Below are 18,632 nucleotides of genomic sequence, written 5' to 3'. Positions count from 1 at the left end.
ATATTCACTGGAAGGATGGTGCTGAAGCTTGAAGCTCCGATACTTTGGCCACCTGATATGAAGAGCCAACTCATTGGAAAAGACCCTGATGCTAGGAAAGATTGAAGGCAAAAGGAAGAAGGGGGTGGCAGAGGATGAGATGGTTGGATAGGATCACCAACTAATGGACATGAATTCAAGTGAACCCTGGGAGATGGTAAAGGACAGAGGAGTGTGTGCTGTGTTCATTTGCATTTTCTTAGTTTTGTATCCTGAATATTTATTATGTTTTAAAAATAAACATTCTTAGAGAAGAGTTATTTAAAAACTGATAGAGAATCTACATTTTTAGCAAAATTGGGTTATTGTTAATTAGTTTGATACAATCTGTTTTGTTTGCCCTCTGCTTCATTTTTAGCCAACAAGTCCCAAATTTGGAAAAGCTGACTCCTATGAAAAACTGGAAAAGCTAGGGGAAGGATCTTACGCTACAGTGTACAAAGGGAAAAGCAAGTAAGTCCACTCATTTTTGAATATTTCACATGGAAAGTATGCCTACTCTTTATATATTATAAAATGACACTGTATTTAAATAATTTTCATATATAGTAGACTTTCCTCCCTCAGGTTTTCAGTTATTTGTTGCTGTCATTGTTTTAACAAATCATTAGAATTGGTTTTTTCTTTGAGCAAAGTTTTGCAGACTTGCCCAGTTCTTCTTTTCTATCTTACCCCTCCCCCATCTTTATTTTCTCTTTCTCTCCTTGGAGGTGGAACCCTCCAATGAGAATTCATTTCCAGGTGAATGATGTGATTAATTTCTTCTGGAGGTTTAGGGTTTGCTTAAGAATAAGAGGACTGATTTCACAGAGTCAGAGGTATTGACCATTCTTGGCACCTTTTTAAACTGAGCTTTTATGCCCTCTTTCAGAAGTAATTAACAAACTACAAGCTCTTTCTTCCTGTCTCCTTTGACCTCACGCTGTAAGTATTCCCACAGAGAGAAGCAACTCTTCTTCTTTCCCCGATGCTATCCTGGGATCAGGACACAGAATTGGATTCTTTTTTAAATATTTTTAAAAAATGAGGTAATTTTAAATTTAATTTAATTTGATGATTTATTTTGGCCTTGGTAAGTGGCATGTGGGATTCCTGACCAGGAATTGAACTCGTGCCCGCTACTGTGGAAACATAGAGCCCCAACCCCTGGACTGGCAGGGAATCCCACAAATTTGGGTTCTTCAGAAGCTTGCCTCTGTATGTTCCTGATACGCCTCCTCCCTCTCCCTTTTTTATTAACAGCATTGAGTTACTGTATCTGGTAACATGTAGCATGTAAACTATCCTTGTTTTTGTCTCTCTTTTAAGTCATTATGAAAGATAGGAAATTCCAACTAGGCAATTAGTTAGCAGTAATTGAGTTAACTCACTAAGGTAAGTAATCAAAGAGCTATAGAAGACAGTTCTGTGAAGGATCATTCTAAACTTGTAATTGGAAATTTTGACTCTTTGCTTATTGAGGTACTCTTTGGCTGGGAAAGTAGTCTTACACCATTGTTCATAGTTTTTAAGTTAAGAAGGTGAAGCAATATTCCTGATAAAGGAAGATATGTAAGTATGGAAATTCAGGAATGCTGTAGATCAAAAACTGAGTGTTAATTTTGCAAGCCTTATAAATTTTGAGTAAGAAAAAAATAAGAGGAATGAAATAACAAAATCTAGAGGGCTGTTGATGACTTCATTCTGTCACTTGAGCATAATGGAATATCATGATAATGGCTTCACTGGTTGAGTTAATTTCAACAGTGGTTGTGTCCACTGTTTTTTTTTTTTCCTAAGGAAAAATAGTATTCTATTGTATAAGTATAACTTGCACCTTTGATGTTAAGAAGGTGGAGATAACTACACTGCATTAAGCAATTGTTTTGTATAAAGTATGATATATTCATTGTCTCAGTTACTCCTCACAACACTCTGTAAGCTAGGCCCCATTATTATATTATACCATCTCTGCTGGACCAGGCATCTTGGTGCTTAGAGAAAGTTAGTCCCTTGTCCAAGTCCATACGGGTTATTAGTGACAGAGCTTGTCTTGGCTCATGTCTGTCTGGTTTGAGGTCGTCTTTTCCTAACCATTGTCCTTCCACAGGATAAGGTCTTCTTGGAAAGACTTGGTCCTGCTTAAGTATTCCAGATGGTTCTCCCGGATGCTCTGACTTATTTTAACTGTGAATCAAACTGAAGCAAACATAGTATTTCATTATATGGAAATAAACCAATCACTGCAGTGCCTTCCCACCAAAGATATGCTCACCTGATTTCCAAGGGCAAGATTACAACTCAGATGCTTAAGATTTATGACAAAATCTTGAGACATAGTTGAAACGTTCTCTGTTTATTATGCCTGAATAAAACAAAGCCTGCTTTTTAAGTACCTACAGCCTTTGAGAAGGATCCTTCTGGACAGTTAATACTTTGCACTCCAGCAGGTTTCAGTGTAACCTGTCAGCATTTCTCGAGCAGTTTAAAACTCTCTGGTAACATGTACTATTTAATTTCCTCCAGCTGGAGATGGAATCCACTGACCACTCACCTGCTTTAGGAGATGACAGGCTGCTTGGCTTATTTGCTTTACAGTGGCAAGGTCAGGCCAAGGAGCAATGGTCACGTGCATCTAGCAACATTGGAGAGCTGAATTTGGTGTGTCTTTTGAAGCACTACATAATTTAAAGAGTCAACTGAATGTCGAGATCCTTGTCCTAATACTACTCACTCTCCCGTAGCTGTCTGCATCCCTGCTTCCTTCTTTTTTTGTTTTTGTTTTTTTTTTTAATTGTTTACTTAATTTATCTATTTGACTGTGCTGGGTCTTAGTTGTGGCATATTGGATCTAGTTTCTTGACCAAAGATCAAACCCAGGCCCCCTGCTTTGGGAGACTTAGCCGCTGGATCACTAGCGAAGTTTTCTTGCTTCCATCTTTAAATGTTATCTTTAGCATCATCCTCAAGAGCAGCTACCATTATATTGCAGTAAAGCTGCCTGTCATTTGTAGAGATACCACTGATACTTGAATGATGAGCGTTTTACATATGTGTAAAATGTCAAGTTTGAATTTTGCCATAGAGCTCATTTTATTAGTTTGCTAGACTGCTAAAATAAATAGCATAGCTTAAGCATGGCTTAAACAACAGAAATGGATCATCACCTAGTTCTGGAGGCTAGAGCTAAGATCAGGGTATTGGCAGAGGTGACCTCTTTCTGAGGGCTGGTGCTGTAAGACAGAGTGCATTCCTTGACTGTCCCCTAGCTCGTGAGGTGTCCCGGCAGTCTCTGGCACTCCTGACTCGTTGCTGTACCACCCTGATGTCTGCCTTCATATTCACATGGTGTTCTCTTTCAACATGTTTGTCTCCACATCCCAATTTCCCCTTTTTATAAGAACGCCAGTCATTTTGGATTAGGGCCCACTATAATGACCTCATTTTCGCTTGACTACTTCTGTAAAGATGCTATGTCCATATAAGGTCACTTTCTGAGGATTTAGGACTTAGAACTTCAGCATATCTGTTTTGAAGGATACAGTTGAATCGTAATACTCATTCATTTCAGACCTCACTAATTTAGGATCAGTGTGCATGGTAATATTCTCCTTTACCATCTCCATTTATGGTATATGTAAGTCATCTTTTATTTCATGGTTCAAATAAAATAAGCAAAGAATATCCCCCCCATCAAAAGATTTGTATAATTTTTGACTTTGATACTGTTGCTGTTAGCCATTGTTTAGAAACCTGAGAAGAAATAGAAAGATTTTTTATTACTCTTGAATTTGCTTGGGTTTCTTATTCCTGTAACAGTACATAGTCTGGGGAGAAGTTGTCTGAGCTTCCTATACTGTGTAGCTTTTTGGTAATGAACTTGCCTCTAAAAAGTGTGGCTGGTTAACTGCAACCATTTCAACATACAACACGCGCAAATAAGTTTTCTTATTTAAAAAAAAAAAAGTTTTGAACCTCCCACAGTTCCATGTTTGAGTAGAGATTTGTTTTGTTTTGAAACCAGTGTTTTCCAGCTTCTTAATACTTTGTGCTTATGTGTGTTTATATTTGGGATGGGAGGCAGTTTATCATCACTCTTGCTACTAATCTTTTTCCTGGTTTGATTTCCTGGTTTTGTTCTCTCTTCTAAATCCCTGTAACATTTAATATAGGATTTTAAAAAACCATGTGGTGTATAATACTCTACATTTTAAAACTTGTGGCATTTAAAGATATCTTTAGTTCAGCACCTTGAAATCATCTGTTTTCCAAAAGACTTTTTGCACATTCAGAGACTTGTTCACATTTTTTGAGTTTTTAAAACTAATGGTGAGTGTTCATGATGTTGTTTTTATGCTCTTTCTATGCTGTAGGTGGATGGAAAGAAACTTAGATACAGATTCTGCCCTCAGGAAACAACAGTTTTGAAGGTAGATGGTCCATATACTATAAAGAACTCTGTTTAAGTTAGAATGTTGTTATTGTTGCTTAGTCACTAAGTTGTGTCTGACTCCGTGACCCCGTGAACTGCAGCTTGCCAGACTTGCCTGTCTTTCACTATCTCCCAGAGTTTGTTCAGATTCATGTCTCTTGAGTCAGTGATGCCATCCAGCTATCTCAACCTCTGTCACTCCCTTCTCCTCTTGCTCTCAATCTTTCGAAGGATTAGGGTCTTTTCAAATGAGTTGGCTCTTTGCATTAAGTGGCCACAGTATCTATCTATCTATTTACATATAGATCCATAGTATTTTCTATATAAGCTAGAATGCAGTCAGAAAGGCCCAGGGGAAATGGTGTGAAATTTCAAAAAGAAGAATGTTGAGTAAAGTGTTTATTCTCTCCAGTGGTGACTGGTTGAATTCATAGCCGCATGTGCTTTTAAATCCAGCCTCCCTCATCGCTGTGTGTTATTTGTAGGACTCCTTGGGAGAGTTTTCGTATGGGACTTGGTCCTCTAGCCACATACAATGACATTTTCACTCTTTGTTACCAGACTCTTCACAAAGTCTGTTAAAGCCTGAGGCCATAAAGTAAAAGCAAGCTGCTTTATTGAATTATTGTGCAAAGTTTCATAAAAGCACGAGTGTTGTGTTTGACTGTTAACATGGGGTTGGCATAAGCAATAGAACTTGAAAGGGTTGGTGGGTTGTTCATGGGTGAGCTCAGGCATGGCTGCCTGTTGTAGGTAGGAGCTGTGAGCGCCAGCCACTTCAGCTCCCAGACTTGGAGTGTGGTGGGATTGTGTGTTCCTCACTGCGCTGGGATCTGCTTGGGGGGTGCACCCGTGTCTCCGCCTCACCCCGGATGCTTGAGTTTTCCCGGCTTCCACCCCCTGCCGTGAGTGGTGGGAACCTTTACTTTTGCCTGGGACAGATTCCAGACTCCTCTCTTTTCCTTCCTTCCTATTTTACCTAGAGAGGATGGAGGCTGTAGCTGCTTGTTTTTAAATTAATGCATTTCTTCATTTGGCTGCCTCAGCTCTCTGTTGCGGTACTGCTTTAGCCGCGGCATGCAGCGGGAAGCCGGGCCCGCTGCGCTGGGAGCATGGAGTCTTAGCCCTCGAACCACCAGGGAAGTTCCGTTGCTGCTTGCTTTTGATTTTCTCATACTTCTCCTGTCATTTAGAGGAAGAGAAACTCTGTTCTCTCGTTCCGTCTCTGGAATTAAGAGTACGGGACTTAGTCATCCCATGGATGCTCTTGATTTCTGGTCTTTTTTTTTCCCGCTTGTCTTCAGTTTCTATTGAGGTGAAGATACCAAAACCTTCCTCCTGCAGGAGCCCGCTCGACAGAGAAGCCTGCCCACGCTGGTTTGTGCCAGCTCTGAATCGTTATCTCAGAGGTCAATAGGAAGGAACAATGGAGGAATTTGCTCATTTTTTGTAACACGAGACTTACGTGATTGAAAATGCCAGTCTTCTTTTAGCATTTCTTGCTGCCAATTTGTGCCGAATAATTGAACTTTAAATCAATGACCTCATAAATTGAGAGACGACAGCCAAACCAAGGCTGAACCATACTAAATACGTTTCAAAGAGCTCTTCAAAGGCCCAGGAGAAATAGGGGGAAGAAATGCTGTTAATTAAACTAAGCAGTAGCAGGAAGAAAGGCAGTGGCACTTAACCACCTTTTCAGAATACGTGAGATTAAAGAGGGGGTGGCTCTCACTGCTGGGCCCTGAAGGTCAGCTCCACTGAAACACTGTCAGCAGAGTGTGAAGCAGTCTAAAATCAGAGATCCCCAGACAGAGAGCACTGGACCCCGGGTTCGCTGACGTTCTCGTCTTCAGTGTTGACACCCGGACTGTCGTACTGACTTTCAGCATCCTGAGAGGTTATCTACCCACAAACAGAAACTGCGGAAGAGAGGCGAATCTGATCGCATTTTATGGGCTCTGCTGCTCTCCGTTTCTCATTAGGTCCGCTCGGATTTCTTTTTGACTTTGGGTCCATAGGCTTATTGTCACAGCTCACTTCAAAGATCAAGCCTGTAAGCGCACTGTTCGTCACATGGTATGAAAAACGGCAGCGTGCTATGATAATACAGTCCGTGTTAGTTTTGTAATTTAATGCACAAAGTACGGTATTATAGCATACACCAAGAGACACTGGATTAAAAATGGAATGAATGGAGTTGGCACCATGTAATTTCCAAACGGGGGGCTCCTTGTATACAGATGAACGTTGGAAAAGTAGAGTTTTTTATCCTTACCTAGTCCAAGGAGGATAACAGCCCATCCACCGACATCTACTAATTTTAGTTTTCAAAATCTTAAAGCCTTTTCAGATTGCAGACTCAGCCCAGACTTCCTTTGGAAGAAGAATGCAAGGCATTGCAAGCTGGTTCGTGGGCGCAGCTGGTTTCCTTTAGTTTGCAGCAGATACACAAACAATACCTAATCTTTTTGACAAAAGTGACAATGAGGATATTGTTTAAGCAAGAAGCATGATTTCAAGCATTAGACTACACTGCACGGGGATAGCTTTCCTATTAAACAATATTTTAGTGATGGCCTCTGTAAGCCATTTTCATTATCAGGGTTCTTTGATTAGGAGACCCTCAAAATAACCAGTGATATTTCCTGTCTTTAGGGCTGTAGTCTAGCTGGTGAAAATGGAGGCATTCTTTGGAAATTAGGAATCCTTTGAAAGAGTTAGTGTAGAATATCCAATTATCATAATGTCAGGGCTTTTAGACTCTGTCTCTTGTAGTTCAGCTTAAGTGGTTTTTGAGGAGGGCTCGGAATGACACGATGATAAGATTGGTTTCAGTTTAAAGCAAAGCCACATTCCTGAGTTGCTTTATTATCATTGCCATCCTTTTAGTTTAAACCAGGATGCGTTTGCTGATGCCTGGAGACATTTCTGTTTTCATAACTCGGGGAGTGGTAGTGGTGTTATTGGCATTGAGAAGCCATGGGTGTTGTGAAACATGGTACAAATGAGCAGGACAGTCTCACGCAACAAAGAATTGTTTGGCCCAAAGTATCAGTAGTGCCAAATCTGAGAAGCCCTGGTCTCAACAAGGAATGTATAGAGGCTGCTGTTGCTGCTAAGTTGCTTTAGTCGTGTCCGACTCTGTGCGACCCCATGGACTGTAGCCCATCAGACTCCCCCACCCATGGGATTTTCCAGGCAAGAGTACTGGAGTTGGGTGCCATTGCCTTCTCCAATGTATAGAGGCATTGCTCATTTAAAAGAGCTCTTTCCATTGGAGACATTTACTAAGCTGGTACCGAGTTTGGTGTTATGGGCCAAGCAATGCATATGTTGTTGTTGTTGTTGTTCAGTTGCTAAGTCGTGTCTGACTCTTGTGACCCTGTGGGCTGCAGCACGCCAGGCTTCCCTGTCCTTCACTGTCTCCCAGAGTTTGCTCAAACTCATGTCCACTGAGTCAGTGATGCCATCCAACCATCTCATCCTGTCACCCCCTTCTCCTTAATGGTGGACCAAACTGAGTTTTGCTTTCCATGGGGCCTGTCTAGTGGGGAAGGCAAAAATGACTCAAGTCAGCAGCCTATGTGCTCATTGCTCAGTTGTGTCTGACTTTTTTGCAAGCCTATGGACTGTAGCCCACCAGGCTCCTCTGTCCATGGGGTTTCCTAGGCAAGAATACTGGAGAAGTATTCTGCTACTTCCTTCTCCAGGGGATCTTCCTGACCCAGGGATTGAACCCACAGCTGTTGCATTTCCTGTGTTGACAGGTGGATTCTTTACCACTGCGCCACCTGGAAAGCTCTAAGTCAGCAGACAAATTATAGCAGATACAATTTTAAATCACATAAAGGAAAAGTGAGCTAGGAGAAATAATTAAGGTAGAGGGTGGTGGCTTCTATGTTTATGTCAGGGACAGCGGTGAGCAGTGCGTCTGCCTTAGATGAATGGCCAGTGGAAGCCTTGCTGATGAGGGGACATTTACACTTAAATCTGAAGGAGGAGATATAACCAACCAAGTAAAGATCAGGGACAAGAGAATTTCATGTCAGACCCTGAAAAGAGCTTGGTGTTTTCTACAGACTCAGAGAACCCCAGGTGACTGGGAGTTCAGGAGAGGTTGGTATGATTTGAGCTTTGAAAAGTTGTCAAGGACTTGAGGATAGTCTTAGGAATGTTCTGCTTATATATGACTGCAAAATGAACTATCTCAAAGCCTAGAGAGTTAAAACAGCAGCTGCCATTTATTTTGCTTATGAACCTGCTATTGCGAAGGGCTAGATGGGGAAGGGTTGTACCTGTTCCATATAGTGTCATTTTTCACAGCTGAACTGGGAAATGAGGGGTCTATATATGATTCACTAAGTGGATGTAAAATGGAATTATCTAAAATGCTCAATAAGAGGGGCCAGAAAAAGAAGAAGGAAAAGGAAAAAGCAATGAATAGAAAACAGTTACAAACAAGATAGATATTAGTGCACTTATATGAAAATCACTTTGAATGTAATTGGTCTAAATACTCCAGTTGAAAGACAGAGATTGTCAAACTCGATAAAAAACAAGATCAAACTAACTATATGTTCTTTATCAAAAACCCACCTTAGGTATGAAGACTCAGGTTAAAAATAAAGTGAGAGAGAAAAATATACCATGCTAACTGTAATTAAAAGAAAGCTGGAATTAGTGATATTCATTTCAGACTAAGCAGACACTTCTGATGATTGTGAAAGATCATCAGGGATAAAGAGGGGCATTCCGTAATGATAGAGAGGTCAGTTTTCTAAAAAAGACACTAAAGTTCTTAAAGTGTATGTATCTAACAATAAAGTGTCAAAACACATGGGGCAAAAACTGATACAACTGAAGGGATTGATAGGCAAATTCCCTGTAGTAACTGGGGACTTCAGGACCCATCTGTCTGTCAGTAACGCATAGATGAAGCAAGAAGGAATATTAGTAAGGAATCGACGCCCTGAACAACAACAGAATGTAGAAAGTGGAAGCAGCCTAGGTGGTAAGACCCATGCCCAGCACCAGAGGGGTCACTGTCAGCTTTATCAATCAACTGTTTGAAGAGACCAGATTCAAGGGAAGGGGATGCAGACTGCACTTCTCAGTGAAAAATGTCAAAGACTCTTTGGGCCATGTTTTAATGCCTCACAATACTGCCTGGATTTCATTTTAGTCTGGAATTCAGTCTTTACTCTTACCTTTGCACAGAGTTCTTCCACTTGTCTTTTCATTTACTGCTTTCTGGATCACCCTCACTCATTTTATATCATAGTCCCAAGCGGGACACAGATGTTTTGGTGTAAGGTACATTTTGGAAAGGAGGACCTTATGTCCTGGTTTGCTTGGGACAATCCTGATCTATGCTTCCTATCTTTGTGTAATTATTTATAGTGCTCATTTTTGCTAACTCAGTGTTTTTTACTATTCAGTGTCTCCATTTGGATGATAAAATATGTGATCACCCTTCTTACGTAGTGCTTTATACCTCTAGAACTTGACAAAACATTGTGCCAAAAAACCAAAATTCCTTTAAAGTATTTTACTGTGGAATCCAGTTGAGTATTTAGAAGCATCAATTGCAGTGAACCTTGGAGATTTTTTGAATTGTTTGTGATTATCATTGAACCTCTAATGAAGATTTGTCAATTGATTGAAAAAGTTTCATGGCTAATTAGTGAGTTTTAGGTATAGCACATGCTCTTGGACAGCAAGGTATGGAGGCTAGACTTCAGGAATTTTGTGAAACAGCAACTGATCAGTCTAAAACTCATATGACTTACCCAGATCCCTTACTACTCATGCCATAAAACATAGGCTCAGAGCCACTCAAAGCAAGAGAAATATTGGACATTTGAAACATGCATTAATGAGTAAGCTGGGGCTTGGGTGAAATCAGGAGCTTTTAGAGCCCAAAGCTAATAGTTTTTACTGTCAATGAGTTTTAGTCAAATGCTGACTGTCTGTTTAGCACTGATGTGTACAAAGAGAGTATATTAAACCATTACGTGCATCACATCAGTCAAGTCCGACTCTGCGACCCTATGGCCCGCCAGGCTCCTCTATCCATGGGATTCTTCAGGCAAGAATCTGGAGTGGGTTGCCATGCCCTCCTCCAGGGGATCTTCTCAACCTAGGGATCCAAACTGACTCTCTTGAATTTCATGCACTGGCAGACAGATTCTTTATTACTAGCACCACCTGAGAAGCCCTCACTGTACCATTAGGAGCAATTATAATAATGGAGATATGTCACGTACTTGACGGTTTCAGACTACAAATTGTATAGAGTAATTGAATCAAAATTGGATTGTAGACCCTGTTGATTTGGGGTGACTTTTAAGGATTACAAGATCTGGTAGGTCAGGGGTTTGATCTGATTCTTTCCTTCCATATGCTTGAGTTGCCCCTGAATTTCAGCTTCAGGCTTTTGTTTTCTTTTGGGGTTGGTGTACCCTCTGGCATGTGGGACCTGAGTTCCCTGACCAGGGATCGAACCCATGCCTCTTGTGGTAGAAGCGTGGAGTCTTAACCCCTGGACCGCCAGGGAATCCTCCAACTTCAGGTTCTTGTTTGTTGCTGCGTTATAATTAACCGGAGAGTGTTATCTACCTTTGTCAGTAAAATTCGGAAATGGAAAAGATAATACAAGCTCAGCGGCTTTTATGAGGAAAAATATTCTGAGCTCAACAAATCTCAGACAGGAAATTATTTTAAACATCCCAAGCATGAGACATTTCTCATGCTTAATGGTTGATTCCTAGCAAATATGTGCTCCCTTCCTTCTAGGGTTCAAGGAGACAGAGCTATATATATTTCCCTGTAAAACAAATTCTTTGAAAATTTAAAACATAATTCTGTTTCTACTTTGAAATGGTCTCCCTGGGATTTGCTGTGTTTTTAACTGTCTCTGTTTTAAGGGATTTAAATAAATGATCCTACAGATCCACCAGCATTGACTGAGAGGAAGGAAGATTGTAAACGCTAGGAACTTTGGTTACCAGTTGAAAGCCCTGTTATAACTCAACTGAGAATAAGATAGACCTCATTCCTAATTGGCCTGATGGGTGAGACAAGGGATATAATTTTGAAGCAGCTTGGTAGGCAGCGCAGGTAGCGACAGACAAAAAACCCCCAGAGGAAAAGGAACCGAAGGCCTTTGTGGTATGTCTGATCAGACCTCCTAGGAGAAACAAGAAGGAAATAGAGATACTGGGAAACCAAGTCAATGTTGCAAACAAGGCCTGCTGGGGGTCCCAGAGGAAGCTGAGTTTCTAATGAGAAGGCAGTGGACTCGGTTAAGCAGAGTGACGCGCCTCCGCCCACTCCCCCGATTCGTGTCCTGGGAGAGTCTCAGTGTCAAGCTCTGGAGAGTTGAGGGCGCCTGGGACTGTGCCCAAAGGGAAGCCTAGAGGAGGCTTAAATTAAAACTGAGTCTGTCTCTTCTCTGGGTGAAATAGAAGGGATGAAAAAATAGAGTGTTAATAGAGTTGGACAAAGGAAGAACCAAAGACTGTGAAAGGGACTGCTAGGAGAAAGAGTGAGAAACCAGCCAAGCGCCAAGGAAGGATGAGCGTTGCTGAAAAGTGTGGATGATGGTGTCAGATATTCGGCAAAGGCAAATCAGAAGAGTCCTGGAAAGAACCCGTGACGTTTACAATGAGGAAGGTGTTTCTTGAGTGTGTGTAGGGGACTGATGAGGGCTGAAGACCTAGTGCTTTGATTGAAGGGAGAAGGGGGAGAATGGAGGGTGAAATGCAAGCTCTTTTTTTGGGGGGGGGGGTTCATGCCACATGTGGTATCTTAGTTCCCTGACCAGGGATCGAACCTGTGCCTCCAGTTGGGAGCTTGGTGTCCTAACTCACTGGACCACCAGGGAACTCTGCAGGCAGTTCTTTTGAGGGGTGAGGCAGGGGAGGAAAGAAGAGTAAGAAGAAAGGGCGAAAGTGCTTTATGACAACCTAGAGGGGTAGGATAGGGGTAGGGTGGGAGGGAGGTTCAAGAGGGAGGGCATATGTGTATACTTATAGCTGATTCGTGTTGTTATACAGCAGAAACCAACGCAACATTTTAAAGCAATTATCCTCCAGATAAAACTAAATTTTAAAAATAATCGCTATAACTGGGATATAAGAACGGGGATAAATATAGCTAACATGAATTCTGCTGATATTTTTAGACTTTATCTTCTACTCTATGTACTTTGAAAATCATTTATAAGATTTATAATTTATTATTCAAAAAAATTTAAACTAGTATAGAAAATACATGGCAACTTAGGAATACAGCCATAGTAAGAGTGGCTATATATTATGTTTTATATGTAAAATAAAAGCAATATTATTGTAAAAAAAATTCTTGAAAAATAAGAAAAAAAGTAGCAAAATTTCAAATGGCTAAAGAACATGAAAAACAGCCCAACAAAATGGACACAAATGACCAATAAGAACATGGAAAAGAAAAAACAAGGAGAAAGGGCAAACGTGGTTTTGATGTTTTGGCTTTAAACTAAATGGGAAGGAGCTGAGTGTGTGCATAGATTATAATAAAGGAGCCAGTAAAAAGGGAGAGAGGAATTGATTAGAGAATCACTTACAATGTATTCTGGATGCAGAAATTTGAGGTACTCTCTTTTCTCTGTCACTTGAACTTCATTCGTGTGTCCCTGATGATTGGTCTTGCCCTTTCTTATTCTGATAGTATATAGGTCTGAAATCATTGTTTTCCTTACCGGCTTTGTCTCATTTTGGACTTAGACATATGAGAACATGAAAGTGTTAGTTGCTCAGTCATGGCCGGCTCTTTGCTAGCCTGTGGATTATACCCACCAGGCTCCTATGTCCATGGAATTCTCCAGGCAAGAATATTGGAGTGGGTTGCCATTTCCTTCTCCAGGGGATGGGATTGAACCCAGGTCTCCTACATTGCAGGCAGATATTCTTTACCATCTGAGCCAGCAGGGAAGCCCATGAGAACATGATCCTTCTTAAATATCTCTTCGCCTTTTATTTGTGTCCTTTAAAAATTCAGATACATTATTGAACTTTCTGTGTGGCCCATTGGTTTCTCTTCTTGGCCAATGTTTCTTCACTGGTATTAGTTAAGATTTGAAAATAACACTGATTTATGTGAATCTTCTATTGTTTGATGCTGCCTATCTCTTGTTAATTAGGGTCATGATATAAAGCTTATATTTATTGAACACTGGGTTAAGCCTGATTTTCTCATCTGTGAAAGTAGGGCTGATAATGAAATTGGTTTCACATGGTTTTGAAGAGTGTCTATGAATGAATACCTTTGGAGTGTCTATAACTGTGTCTCACATGTTAAATGAATGTTGGCCATTACTTTTTTCTTTGTTTCTATTAACAGTACTAGAAAAGCTTTGAAATGAGGTTACTTTCTTGTCTTACAGATGTAGACACTGAGGTCCGTAAAGTTTGAGTAAGTTGTCCACGATTGCATGGCTCAGTGACGGAGCTGGTCAGTCCAACTGCAGAGCCAAGTGCTTAATTTTTATCTCCTTTCATTTTGCAGGGTGTGTGAGGGGAGTATTTTGAAGTCTGTTTTCTTAAAATCTATGCTATCGGGACTTCCTGGTGGTTCAGTGGATAAGATTATGTGCTCCCAATGCAGGGGGTCCTAGTTCAGCCCCTGGTCAGGGAGCTAAGCTCACACATGCCACAGCTAGGCGCTCACATGCTGCAGCTAAGACCTGGCACAGCCAAATAAACGAATAAATAAAGAAAAATATTTTAAAACATCTATGTTATCCATGATCACTCTATTCTTTGTTAATGATCAACGCTAGGGGTACTTAGCCATTTTTCCCCCATGATTCTCATATCTTTCCTCTGGGTCATTTTCATTTATCATTTGTATTCTCCACTATTCTGGGCAACTCTACAGTGACACCATAGTTATTTTTCCCTGTGTTTCACCCAAGTGGTTTATGGCCTTCCAAATAGTAGGTGCCTGCATGAAATAGAACTCTCACTGTTCCCTTTTGTTTTCTATTGGGTACGTTTATTTTGGACAAGGTTTCCGTCTCATTGCACCCTTTTCATTGTGAACCACAGACCAAGGTTTCATGGCCCCAATGTCTCTTACCACTTTTAAAAAATTCTTTTCATATGGCAGACATAACTCCCAATCTGCCAGCACCTTTACAGCCCTTTTATCCTTCTCATAAATAATGGAGCAACTAATATGGTAGTAAGAATTGTACCTTAACAAAATAAAATGCTTTCAAATAGGTTTTTGAGTAAATCAGAAACTCAGTACCCTTGAACCTCTACTCAAAGTGTATTCCCAGCACCAGCTATGAATGTAGTTTGGCATTCCAACCTAGAACTAAGAGGAGAAAACGATTCTCTATACCTATTACATCCTTTGAAAGTCTTGTCAAAGTTTCATAGGCCTTGTTCTTATATTTAGTCACTTCCTTTTGTGTTAGTATCTAAGCAGATGCCTTTTTTGAATATATTTGTTCGCCAGTTTTCAGGTGACGTGATTAATTCCAAATCATTTTTAGAATGCTTGACATGACCTGAGCTAACTTGGCATTGCCTCATTTGTTAAAACAGAAGCTTGCTTAATCAATAAGGCCTGGAGAGAACAACTTCACTTGAAGTAATTTTGCCTAATAAGTATGCTTGTGTGGATGATGCTCCATCACAAACACAGTTACTGAAGCTATGTGCAAGCTCAGTCACTCAGCTGTGTTTGACTCTTTGTGAACCCCCTGGATTGTAGCCTGCCAGGCTTCTCTGTCCATGGAATTTTCTAGGCAAGAATAATGCAGTGATTTGCCTGGTGGCTCAGATGGTAGAGAGTCTACCTACAATGCGGGAGACCTGGGTTCGATCCCTGGGTTGGGAAGATCCCCTGGAGAAGGAAATGGCACCCCACTCCAGTATTCTTGCCTGGAAAATCCCATGGACAGAGGAGCCTGGTAGGGTACAGTCCATGGGGTCGCAAAGAGGGTGACACAACTTAGCCACTTCACTTCACTTCTCCAGGGGATCTTCCCAACCCAGGGATCAAACCTGCATCTCCTGCATTGATAGACGGATTCTTTACCGCTGAGCCACCTGGGAAGCTGTGCTGAAGCTGACATGGCCAGATTTCTATGTAGAGACAGTGTTAGTAGCTACTTAGTAATTAGCCTGTATAGTTTTATTTCCCTTCATATGTGTCAAAACTTTTCCCTTGTATATATTCATATAGCATATTAATATACAGATACTCATATCAGTTCAGTTCAGTCGCTCAGTCGTCTCCGACTGTTTGTGACCCCATGAATCGCAGCACGCCAGGCCTCCCTGTCCATCAGCAACTCCCACAGTTCACTCAGACTCACTTCCGTCGAGTCCGTGTTGCCATCCAGCCATCTCATCCTCGGTCATTCCCTTCTCCTCCTGCCCCCAATCCCTCCCAGCGTCAGAGTCTTTTCCAGTGAGTCAGCTCTTCGCATGAGGTGGCCAAAGTACTGGAGTTTCAGCTTTAGCACCATTCCTTCCAAAGAAAGCCCAGGGCTGATCTCCTTCAGAATGGACTGGTTGGATCTCCTTGCAGTCCAGTGGACTCTCAAGAGTCTTCTCCAGCACCACAGTTCAAAAGCATCCATTCTATGGCGCTCAGCCTTCTTCACAGTCCAACTCTCACATCCATACATGACCACAGGAAAAACCATAGCCTTGACTAGACGGACCTTAGTCGGCATAGTAATGTCTCTGCTTTTCAATATGCTATCTAGGTTGGTCATAACTTTTCTTCCAAGGAGTAAGCATCTTTTAATTTCATGGCTGCAGTCACCATCTGCAGTGATTTTGGAGCCCCCAAAAATAAAGTCTGCCACTGTTTCCACTGTTTCCCCATCTGTTTCCCGTGAAGTGATGGGACCAGGTGCCATGATCTTCGTTTTCTGAATGTTGAGCTTTGTGTATATATATGAAAAGAAAGTGCAAAGAGGTTGCAGTAAAGATTTTCTTTGAAAGTTGAAGAAAGTGGAGTTGACAGGTTGAAAGATAGGTGCAGGTTTATAGCCCTGAGTAGTAAAATTTCTTCAGTGAAAACTTGTGTCTCAGCTTCTCATCTGATACTTTCTTATTGTATCGAAGAGTTGGAGTCATTCCATCTATCCAAAAATGAGTTAATCTTTCTATTTTTTCAAGTCTCCTGTATAATTGAGTCATACTTTCTCCTTCAGTTCAGTTCAGTTCAGTTCAGTCACTCAGTTGTGTCTGATTCTTTGTGACCCCATGGACTGCAGCACGCCAGGCTTCCCTGCCCATCACCAGCTCCCGGAGCTTACTCAAATTCATGTCCATCAGGTTGGTGATGCCGTCCAACCATCTCATCCTCTGTCATCCCCTTCTCCTCCTGCCTTCAATCTTTCCCAGCATCAGGATTTTTTCCAATGAGTCAGTTCTTCACATCAGGTGGCCAAAATATTGAGTAAGCTATCAGCATAATGATTGAATGCTTGCTTGATTAATCCTGTCCTCTCAATAAAGTTAATAGCCTCAGGTTATTAGTGGTTTGGATCTCTTTTTTGACGTGGACTGTTACTAAAGTCCTTGGGGAATTTGTTGCCGTGTTGCTTCTGTTTCGTGTTTTGGTTTTCTGGTCAGGAGACATGTGGGATCTTAGCTCTCTGACCAGGCATTGGGCCTGCATCCCCTGCATTGGAAAGTGAACTATTAACCATTGGACCACCAAGGAAGTCCTCATGGTTGGGATGTTTAAGATCAGGGTTAAAAAGAAGAAAATAAGCAATGTTCAGTTCAGTGCAGTCGCTCAGTTGTGTCCGACTCTGCGACCCCATGGACTGCAGCACGCCAGGCCTCCCTGTCCATCATCAACTCTTGGAGTTTTCTCAAACTCATGTCCATTGAGTCAAATGATGCCATCCAGCCATTTCATCCTCTGTCAGCCCCTTCTCCTCCTGCCTTCAATCTTTCCCAGCATCAGGGTATTTTCAAACGAGTCAGTTCTTTGCATCAGGTGGCCAAAGTATTGGAATTTCACCTTCAGCATCAGTCCTTCCAATGAACACCCAGGACTGATCTCCTTTAGGATGGACTGGTTGGATCTCCTCGCAGTCCAAGGGACTCTCAAGAGTCTTCTCCAACACCACAGTTCAAAAGCATCAATTCTTCGGCACTCAGCTCTCTTTATAGTCCAACTCTCACATCCATATATGACTACTGAAAAAACTATAGCTTTGACTAGATGGACCTTTGTTGGCAAAGTAATGTCTCGCATTTTAATATGCTGTCTAGATTGGTCATAGCTTTTCTTCCAAGGAGCAAGCATCTTTTAATTTTGTGGCTGCAATCACCATCTGCAGTGATTTTGGAGCCACCAAAAATAAAGTCAGCCACTTTCCGCTGTTTCCCCATCTGTTTGCCATGAAGTGATGGGACCAGATGCCATGATCTTAATTTTCTGAATGTTGAGTTTTAAGCCAACTTTTTCACTCTCCTCTTTCACTTTCACCAGAAGGCACTTTAGTTCTTTGCTTTCTGCCATAAGGGTGGTGTCATCTGCATATCTGAGGTGATTGATATTTCTCCCAGCAATCTTGATTTCAGCTTGTGCTTCATCCAGCCCAGCGTTTCTCATGATGTCCTTTGCATAGAAGTTAAATAAGCAGGGTGACAATATACAGCCTTGACGTACTCCTTTCCCGATTTGGAACCAGTCTGCTGTTCCATGTCCAGCTCTAACTGTTGCTTCCTGACCAGCATGTACTTTTTCTTTAAATATTTGTGTATTTAAAAACAAAGAAACAAGGAAAGGTAATCCTGTGTGTTGCCTATGTGCTGTGAGCACAGGAGGTTAGTTTTCCAGTATCCGTTTCCATTGTGATGTTGTGTATTTAGTCTTATGTTGTGCCGCCCTGGGTCCTCATTGCCGCACAGGCTTTCTCTACTTGCAGTGCGCAGAGGCTGCACTTCCTGGCGGTGTGTAGGCGTCTTACTGTGGCGGCTTCTCTCGTGGCGGAGCCTGGGCTCTTGGCATGCAGCTGGCAGTACTGGTGGGGCATGCGGCTTGGTTGCTCTGCAGCGTGTGGGACCCTCCGGGATTAGGGATGAAACCTGCCTCCCCTGCCTTGGCAGGTGGACTCTCAACCACAAGATAACCAGGGAAAGTCTTACTGTAATTT

General features: G+C 41.6%; 1 protein-coding gene across 3 annotated transcripts in view; it reads left to right on the top strand.

Moving 5' to 3' along the window:
- CDK14 (cyclin dependent kinase 14) overlaps window positions 1-18,632 on the top strand; it is a 673,238-nt gene that overhangs the window by 180,426 nt on the left and 474,180 nt on the right. For all 3 annotated transcript variants that reach the window (XM_013963116.2, XM_018047444.1, XM_018047443.1), the window contains one exon: window positions 398-492. In XM_013963116.2, coding sequence (XP_013818570.2) covers window positions 398-492 — 95 coding nt within the window. The remainder of the gene's footprint in view (window positions 1-397; window positions 493-18,632) is intronic.

Source organism: Capra hircus, chromosome 4, assembly GCF_001704415.2.
Source record: "Capra hircus breed San Clemente chromosome 4, ASM170441v1, whole genome shotgun sequence".
In the NCBI taxonomy this organism is placed as follows: domain Eukaryota; kingdom Metazoa; phylum Chordata; class Mammalia; order Artiodactyla; family Bovidae; genus Capra; species Capra hircus.
The sequence above is the reverse complement of the archived record's forward strand: the minus strand, read 5'-3'. Positions and strand labels throughout refer to the sequence as shown.